This window comes from Bufo bufo, chromosome 2 (genome assembly GCF_905171765.1).
Source record: "Bufo bufo chromosome 2, aBufBuf1.1, whole genome shotgun sequence".
Lineage (NCBI taxonomy): Eukaryota > Metazoa > Chordata > Amphibia > Anura > Bufonidae > Bufo > Bufo bufo.
In genome coordinates, this window is record NC_053390.1 from 770,526,356 (window position 1) to 770,536,377 (window position 10,022).

Sequence of the window (10,022 nt, forward strand, 5' to 3'; positions counted from 1 at the left end):
ACCAAATGTGCACATTAACTTCTATGCGTCTGTGAAAACCACTGTTCGTTTTCACTGATCATTGGTAGGAGATGCTCTGAAAATACAGATGACACATGGAGAGCGAGAAACAGATCAGCAACGGGCACGTCGCAGATAAAACACTGACCAACTTGTCAAATGCACCCTCGCTAACTTGAGTGGAAAGCCTTCCCAGAAAGTTTTCACTTTTTCACATTTTGTTATGTTGCCGTCTTGAATAAAAAATAAAATAAATCAAGTTTTCCCCCATCATTCTGCACTCAATAACCCATAATGCTTTGGGGGTCTCCCATGTATCTTAACCCTTTCAAGACCAAGCTATTTTTCACCTCGGTGACCAGGCTTAATTTTGCAAATCTGACAAGTGTCACTTTATGTGGTAATAACTTTGGAACGCTTTTATTTATCCAAGCCATTCTGAGATTGTTGTCTCGTGACATCTCGTACTTGATGTTAGGAGTAAATTTGGGATCATAGCGTTGACCTTTATATTATAAAAATTCCCAAATTTACATAATTTTTTTAAAAAAATTTAATTTTCTAAATTTGTATTTCTACGCATTAAAGGCAGCTAGTGATGCCTCGTTAGAGAGTTTTTACTTAAGATTCCCTATATGTTTACTTTATGTTGGCATCATATAAAAAAAAATATATTTTATTTTTTTAGGACATTAAAAGGCTTTTTCAAAACCGACTGTTTCAAGGACTGGTTCAGTTCTGAAGTCACTTTGAAATCCTTACATAAATAGTAACCACCCATAAATTACCTTTTTAGAAACTACGCCCCTTGAATTACTCAAAACTGGTTTCACAAACTGTTAGACCCATAACTTTTAGATTTTTTCATCAATATAGCTATGTGAGAGCTTGATTTTTATTAATTTTTTGCAGGGCAGGCTGTAATTTTTACTGGTACAATTTTGGGGTCTATGACTTTTTGAGCGCTTTTTATTCCATTTTTTAGCAGACAAAAATTGCATTTCTGTCAGCGTTTTTCATTTTTTATGGGGTTCTCTATGTGGTATAGTTGATATGATTTTATTCTGTGGGTTGATACGGTTATGGCAACACCAAATTTGTATTGGTTAATGTTCTACAACTTTTATTTTCATAAAATCTAAGACCCTAACCTTTTTTATTTTTCTACCAACATGGTTATATGAGGGCTTCTTTTTGTTCACTTTTTATTCATTTTTTTTTTTTTGGAAGGTGAGGCAAAAAAAACAGCATAGTTTTTTATTTTTAGAGCGTTTAACATGTGGGATTAGTACCATAATCATTTTATAGATCAGGTTATTACGGACGCGGCGATACCAATTGTGTAGTTTATTTTATTTTTTCAATTTTTTAAATTGTTTCTAAATGAGCAGATATGTGAAACGTCCTTAACTTTTTTTATTTTCGCATTTTTTTTTTTTCTTAAGTGCCATTTGGATCTGCATTGCAAAGTATAGTACTATCAGGTTTCCTGATGGCAACACTGAACGCCTTTTTGGAAATCGTTCGATGGCCATGGCAACCATTGGGCCGCTGCCATGGCAGCGCGGCAGCCCGATGGTTGAGAGAGGGAGCTTCCTTCCTCTATTAACACCATGGATGCCGCGGCATCTAAGGGGGTATAGCAGAGTGTCAGCATACAGCTGACACTCGCTGCTTATCCACCGCCATCAAATTCAGTAGGACCGCAACAGGGGGCATAAATGGGGGCAGTGAACAGTTAAAGTCACGGCCAGCAAAGTTAAAAGCAGGGGGCACAGATGGGCAGCTGGCGCTGATCGGGCAGAGGGCACGGAAGGGGCTGGCAGGACACATTACAGCGCACAGATGGGGGCTCAGATTGGGGCAGGGGGCACAGATTGGGGGCAAAGATCATCTAATGCCTAATTACAGGCTCTGATCTGCAGAGTGCAGATCAGAGCCTGAAACCGGCATTTTTTACACTCCTGCACTCCAATTGGTTAGTCTGCATAGACTAACCAATTAGAGCGATCGCCGACAAGGGACCACTCTGATTGGTCCCTTGTCGGCATTACTAGACTCTGTACTGTCCCTGACAGCGGCAGGGCAGGGGCAGAAGCTTTAATCTAAGCACTTTGCAGCGCTTCGATTGAGAGCTGCCAGAACATTTTATATACTTGGTATGTGCAGATAGGACATATATAGCCGTATGGCAGTCGTGAAGGGGTTAATCATGGTTTTGTAGGCACAGCAAGAACATGGCATTTTCTTTTCTATACTTTAAATGTGACCTGGATGCCACATCCTAAAACAGTTGATCAATGAATCACAAAGATTGGCTAAATGTCTACCCTTTTTTGTTTTTACTTATTTCCTTTACTGTAACAAATGTTTGTGGGTTTTTTTGTTTTTTTTTAGATGTTTCCAGCCCTAAGAAGAATGAAAGCGACCCTAAAATATCTCAAGTAAGTCACATTAACACACTGATAATAATGACAAAATGATGGTGATAGAACTGAAATTTAATGCGCTGTCATTTTTCAGGAGAGCGGCTCAGACAGAAGTCCAGCGCCAGTGTCCAGGAGAGGAAGGAAGAGCAAACGGTCACTAAGTTCTTCTGAGACAGGTAGAAGATCCATGTGCTGGTCTCTTATCATTGTTTTGAAGTAGTGTGAGGAGCCTGATTGCCATGAGTGTATGTAAATGTCCATCCATGTGATAGAAAACATAAGCGCTTCAATGATGAGGGAGTAGATTGACAATATCACTGGAATGCAGATAGACAGCTTGCGTTCCTCCTCATTGTGAGGGCCATGAGAAATAACACCATAGGTGGCCTCTCCTTACAGATGTTTGTTAGACTTCTCTAAACATCATCTGGTTGGTAGTGCAGCGACCGGGACACGCAGGGGAAAACACGTGAGGCTCACGGTGGACCGAAGGGGGCAGTAGTTGTTTGTATTCACGGTTAGCAGTCATGAGGAAGACAGCACGAAATCCTCCGGGGCACTCTCTGTTGCAGGGAACACCAGCCAGATGGAAGTTGAGGTGCCCTTGATGGTAATGGGTGTAAGGTGCTTTGGTGGCTGGGCCCCTGGTTCGTGAGGTGCAAATGTTGAGAGTAGCAGTAGTAAGAATGAGGAGTTGTTTGTTATAAACCAGTTGAACATTTACTGCAAATCAATAGTCTCTGGAGAGTTGTACAGTTCATCAATGGAAAGCTTTTTGTATAGCATAAGTAATAATAAGTTTGTAATCCTATTATCAGGTAGGAGCAGTTGTCAATGAAGGCGTTTTCCCTTTTAAAACAGACACTTTACAGGCAATGACCCTGGTGGTAATCCTAAATTCACTCTATAGCACTCCGGTACTAAGTCTGCTGATATATCTAGCTATCCTTTAATGGCGATCTCCCTCGTGGCAGGCAAACACTTCTGCTTCATTATTTGCAGGATACTCTTCTGAAAAGGTTTAGGTTTTCCACTATGACCCGGAAGGCTTGTGTAGTGGATAAGGACAATTCTGCGCACTAACTGTCCATTTGTGTCCAGGCAGTCGGAAAGCTACTCCTGGTCACTTGTGCTAATGAGGTCCATAAGCTAGGTTTAGCTGTTACCCTCGCTAGGCTCTCTGCATCTTTGTACATAGACTCACTGTCTGGTGCTTGGTTGCTGTGGTCGTCTTCTCCAGGCTTGATCAGGGCCCAGAGGAAAGGAAAACGGCTACATGGTGACTTTAGCCTGTTTCTCTCCTCCATGAACTTGCTTCTCCTCCTCTCACCAACTACTAACTAACTCCAACTAACTTTATTAACACACCCAAAGCTGTATATATTATGTGGTGCCAGCACCACCTAGGGGCGAATGGATGTAATGACATTGCCAGCCAGATAATAGGAAACACCATACATTGCAAATACAGATGTTTAAAGTGTCCCATTTACACACACCTGTGGGACGCTGCAGTAGTAGCACCAAACAGAATGCGGTGCAGCAAGGGGATATACTGAACCTCCCAAATATGCTCTATGGTCTCAGAGCTAAGACTCACCCTGTTCTAAACTATGTCCCTGTAACTTATCAAAAGTTTACTGAAAGTACAGCGCCACTTTAAACTCAAGAAGAGAAGAGATATAATTGTGTAAATTACAAGATTTACTGAATTGCTTCTTACAAAACTGTGTATCGATCTGCTTTGCTTTCCCTGCTCAATAACGCGCTGCCTGCAGATTTCACAGCATTTTGTGGCGACAGGTCCTTTTTAAGAAAGGACATCAATTTTTGATCAGTGGAGCCCAACCCCCAACTGTGCTTTCGTAGCGGAGTGCAGTGGCCCCTTCATTCTGATGATTGGTCAGGATCCCAGAGAGAAAGCCTTCTCCAGTCAGACATGGCCTATTCTTAGTTTAAATCCTGGAAAATCCTTGTAGTCTATTCTGGCACAACTCTGATCTAATTTTTTTTTGGAAGCTTGCACTTTTTGGTAATGTTTATTAGCATCTCCATATAATGTAGTATATTTACATTATCAATGCAGACTGTTCAGAACCAGAAAGAAAGCGTAAGAAGTCAGAATGTGTCGAGGAAGAGGAAGACGAAGATGATAATGATGATGATGATGATGATGATGATGATGATGATGACAGTGAAGACGAGGAAGGTGGTCAACAAGGAGCAACCACCCGAGCAGCCTCTCGTCTAGAAGCACAGAGGTATCAAAGCTAAGCTTCATCGATGATGGATACCTGTCCAAAGATGACATTTAGATAATATTGTGGGCAGAGTCTGCAAACGTATATCTGATAGAATACATATATTGTAGGAAACTGCCCCACAAGCCAACAACTCGAGCAGCGTCCAAGTTAAGCAGTCCTGAGAAATCTTCCCCAGCAGAGAGACGACGTAAAGCGGTATCATCAGAGTCCAAGACTGGCAAGGTATCACCAGAGTCCAAGGCTGGCAAAAACACAAAGAATCGGTGAGTGTCTGAAGATTTTAAAATAGTATTTGCATCAAATGCCTCTGCCGATCATGGTGGGGACAGTGCCACATTACACAGAACTAGGTGGCCTTGAAATGTAAGCTGCTTTTGTTTTTTTTTCACAAACGTTCTTGTTATTCTCTCAGTGCACAGGAACTGAAACAAGTTTGTGATAGGTCTTGATTAAAAATGCCCTAGAGTTTGTTTCTGCAGCTCCTATGCAGACCTAAGGGCTGTATTATACTGCAAGATTTTGCATGCGATTGTCAGGAAGAAAGCGTGCTCATCACTGGAGGAGACCGCTGCTATTACCTGCAGCGATCTCCTCCTCCACAGTATGAGGAGAAGTGATCACTAATGCCATCACGCGTCCTCATGCAAAATCGGCAGCAGCAGAATGTGATTAGAAAGCACAATATGCCGCCGGCGAACTATTTTATATATTTTTTTTAAACCTGCTTAAAGATTGTGATTGCCTGATGAACGAGCACGGGTAATCGCCGGCACCATTACACAGACAGATCATCGCTAACAAGCGTTTCTACTTGACAGACCTAACTCTCCATGGTAACAGACAACACACTCTGTGTAGTCGGAGATCCTGCAGTCATTCTCTCTACTATTTGTCCTTGACTTGTGACTAATGCACAAAGTAGGGCACAAATGAGCTTAAAGGGTCCCTGTCACCTCTACTATGCTGCCCTCTCTGAGGACAGCATATAGTGGTGACAGGCCGACTAATTTCAGCCGGCTGTCACTTCTTGGATAGAATTCAGTACTTTTGCGATCTTGACAGGGCGAACCTTGCAGCACATGCTAACGATGTGAGGGAGATGGGTCCTATGAGACTCATGGCCCTCCTTCTCCTGCTTATGACTGGCAGATTTCTTTCCCAGGCATCGGCAGGAGGTGGGGGAGGGCAGAGCCACAAGTCTCATCGGACTCCTCTCCCTCTCGGCGCTAGCGTGTGCTGCAAGGTTCGCCCTGTCCGTGTAAAAGTACTGAATTCTTGCCCAGAAGTGACAGCCCGCTGGAATTCTGAGCTTCAAGGTTAACATAATAGAGGTAACCGGTGCCCTTTAAAGCCACTAATATACCAGCGATATCTGTTGGGAGAGGTACAATTATATCACTTTCCCCAAATCCATTTATCCAAACTGCCTTATTCTAAAGTTATTAGTCTACGATTGCTCCCTGTGACAAATCAATTTTGCTATTCAGTTGCGGTTACATCCTGCATTGAAGTCTTGTAATGTAGGACGTAGGAAGGGTCATTGGTGAGATCAAGAGGTGTGGTTAGGGTCACATGATCTGCTGATGTCAGCACACATGACAAACCAGGAAGTAGGATTCAAGCATGGGGGGAATAAGAGAAAACTGCTAATGAGGTATATTTGAAAAAAGAAGCAATCCAATAAGTATGGGAACTAGAGTAATTGCTGAAAATAAACTTGAGTGAGAAGGGGTTTTCAGAGATTTTTTTTTATTTATTTTTTTAGTGATGTCCCATCCTATCCAGCTTTTTGCTGGACCTGGGGCTCCTTTGGATTCCCCAGTTATAGTGGACAAATGTAAAATAAAAAAGTGTAAATATCCCCCAAAGGTTTTTTTTAAAGGCCATCTGTCAGCAGATCTGTACCTATGACACTGGCTGACCTGTTACATGTGCACTTGGCAGCTGAAGACATCTGTGTTTGTCCCATGTTCACACGTGTCCGCATTACTGTGAAAAATAATGTTTTAATATATGCAAATGAACCTCTAGGAGCAACGGAGGTGTTACCATTACACTTAGTGACTCTGCTCTCTCTGCAACTGCTGTATCCTCTGCACTTTGATAGACAGGGCCTGGGGTGATGATGTTTACACTGCCTGGTCCTGTCAAGGAGAGGGTGCAGCTGTTGCAGAGGGACTTGAGCCTCTAGGAGTAATGTCAACGCCCCCGTTGCTCCTAGAGGCTCATTTGAATATGATAAAACATCCTGTTTCTCAGCAATGTAGACACATATGAACATGGCAGCTGAAGGCATCTGTGTTGGTCCCAATTGTACATGCAACAGGTCAGGCAGTGTCATAGGTACAAATCTGCTGACAGATGGCCTTTAATGACCTATTGGGGACATGCTGTGTGCTAAAAATATGTTTAATAAAGTTAAAAAAAATTAAAATATACAAACGAGAGGAAAAAATATGCCCACCATAAATAGTTGCCCCCGTTCATGTAAAAATATACATATTGTATGTCAAAATGACGGACACAACATAGAGAACCCATTTTAATAATTATTTAGGCATCAGTTTGCCTATTTAAAGCAGAAAGCGATATTATTTGAAAGACTTTTTCATATTTTTCCCTATATAAAACTAAAAAACTAAAAATAAAAATCATTAATTTGTGTCATGTTTAAAAAAAAATAATAAATTGACAAAATTATTTTAGTTGTCCAACAGATTAGAGTTCGGGCCGTTAAACCACCACATGCAGTAAATCACAATTACAGGTTATTAAGGCTTTTTCAGGCCCGGTCGTTTAGGGGTTAATAAATATAGCCCTGCCATGTTTTACAGTGCCCGTTAATTTATTGTCAGAGCGGTGCCACACTGATATACGATGTCCTTAGTGCAATGTGAGACACTCTCCTTAAAAACGTTTTTCTCATTGACTCTCTGCACCAGGTCCACTCCACCCCAAGCAAGTGGAGCAAAGAGACGGAGGGAAGCCAGCCCGTCGACGCCAAGATCGCGAGGTCAACAGACATCAGACGAAACGGCAGCAAAAAGAATAAAGCGCCAATAACTGTATAAAGTTCATGTTTTTGTATTATTGTATTCTAATTTAATACTCTGTGTAAAAAGTCCATTGTTGGAAAGGTGCTTAGATATGTAAATGAATACACTATGATGGCATCAGACTACGGGGCACACGTTTTTCCTATTTTAGTTGTGAGCAGAGACTCCGACATTTGGGTTCATGAACTGTACAGATACGTCCTCCCCAGTGTTCTGCAATATACTGTACAGATCTGTAACATATGGGCTGAGAGATTATACATAGATCCTTTCTCTTTCTTAATTCACCTTTCTTGCCTGTCTACCATTATTTCATGGACTATTATATAGCTGACATCAGCTGTTCTGTAAGTGACCCCCCCCTGGTGTTAGCACGTTCTCACATGTCGTAGAAACGTGCAGATTATTATTTTTTTGTTTCATGGGGGGGTGGCATTGTGGACCAGAAAAACAGTGAAAAGATCGGAGCTGCGATACCAGGCACAACCCGTGGGGAAGAGACTGTATTTTCTAATTGTTGATAACTGAACCCACCTATTGCTTGAAGACTGGGCCCCAATGCACTTGTTTAGCACCGTCCCTCTTCAGTTTTTAGCTCAAATCCTAGCCATAGTGACAGAGCAGAGTGCCAGAGGCCCCTTCATTCTAGCGATCAGTGGGGGCCCAAACTCTCACTTGTGCCTATGTTATGTGAAAAGTTTGTTTAAAGCCAGAGGGTTATCCAGACCTCGCTCCCACCCAATCCAGCATAGACGTGGACCTTGCTACATGGCTATGTACACAAAATTTTGGGCTAAAAATAAATATTTTGTTTGGTCTTTATTAAAAACATTGAGCCGTTCTGTCACAAAGGGTTAACTGTTCTAGCTGTGTGACTGGTACTTTCACTTTGTACCACCCATATCTCTAAATTAGTAAAAAGGTCATAAACACTTATTTATCAGTAAGGTAAGGGTTGAGTGTTTAGGAGGTCACAGATAAGGAGCCCATCAGCTCCCTGCCTGACAGAACAGAGAAAATACAGATCCTGCTAGTAGATAAACTCAAAGCTGTGCAGGGAAAACGGCTCATCATTTTATTTTTTTTAGCTCAAAATAAGTACAATACAATAAAAAAAAAAAATGCAACCAATGGTGTACATAGCCTTTAAGGCTTGTTAATAACTAAATTGTATTGCTTGTTTTGGATTCAAAGGTGTTCAAACAGTGCCACTAGTGTCCATAGGCTGTATCTGGTATTGCAGTGCAACCCTTATCAAATGACAATACTAGACCCAATTTGTGGACCTAAGAGTCAAGCAAGCAGCAATGTTTCTTTATTGCCATACAATCTCTTAAAGGGCCTTTCCATATGATTGTCTGACAGATATTAGATTGTTGGGGGGTGGGAGCTAGGATTGCACCATTGTCCAAACTGAACTGGCCCTATAGTCATCTGTCCTGAAGTCCGTTCATTCGGGTCCTAGCTTCCTGACCCCCCACGTTCTGATGTGTGATGCTCATGGGCACCCCTGTGGTTGAGACCCCTTACGCTGATGAATTCTATATAATTTTGTGACTACATTTTCTAACTGCCTTCATTGTAAATATACAGTCTTTATTGAAATATTCAAGTTTTTTTTTTTTTTTAGTGGTTAGATATTTTTGAACATCAATAGGAACCAATACAACCAAATCTGCTTCTGCTGAAAGCCCAACCTTCCAGTGCTTCTTATTCCTTTGAATTTGTACATATTTTTCTCGCCTGTTAACACCTGTACAGTCTGTTCTTTATCACATGTCCTCTGTAAATTTCCTGTTACCCGATGACCATAGTTTAACGGCAGTTACTCGTTTCAGTATTTTAATCTTTAAAGAGTAGTCACCTCTTCTGACATGCCTGTTTTAGTAAACGTACTCCCTGTGAAATGACCATTCTGGAGAATCTTTTTCTTATACCTGTGTTGTTTCTCTATTATTCCTACTAAATGTTTATTAATACATTGGCAAAGTTGCTTCCAGCTGGGTTTCTGTCACTGCGCAGTCCAATTTGTGCTGTCCAATCAGCGCTGGCGGTCACAGACCATACAGGTACATAGTGGCAATATCCTGTTGGCAATTTATTCATGAATTTATAGTAGGGGTAACAGAGGAATGGCACAATCTGCAGTAATAAAGATGCTCCAGAATTGTTATTACATGCAAGTATTTAGGCTACTTTCAAATCTCCAGTGAAAGTATCCGGCAGCCATTGCCAGATTCTACAGTTCACAGCTGGATCCCCATTGACTATAA

The 10,022-nt window shown here is 41.5% G+C and overlaps 1 protein-coding gene across 2 annotated transcripts in view; it reads left to right on the forward strand.

Annotated features, from left to right (window-relative positions):
• Positions 1-8,690, forward strand: part of BOD1L1 (biorientation of chromosomes in cell division 1 like 1) — a 52,797-nt gene extending 44,107 nt beyond the window's left edge. For both annotated transcript variants that reach the window (XM_040419094.1, XM_040419095.1), the window contains exons 18-22: positions 2,398-2,444; positions 2,524-2,605; positions 4,516-4,690; positions 4,801-4,956; positions 7,636-8,690. In XM_040419094.1, the coding sequence (XP_040275028.1) occupies positions 2,398-2,444; positions 2,524-2,605; positions 4,516-4,690; positions 4,801-4,956; positions 7,636-7,756 (581 nt within the window). In that variant the 3' untranslated portion in view covers positions 7,757-8,690. The remainder of the gene's footprint in view (positions 1-2,397; positions 2,445-2,523; positions 2,606-4,515; positions 4,691-4,800; positions 4,957-7,635) is intronic.
• Positions 8,691-10,022: the final 1,332 nt, after the last annotated feature.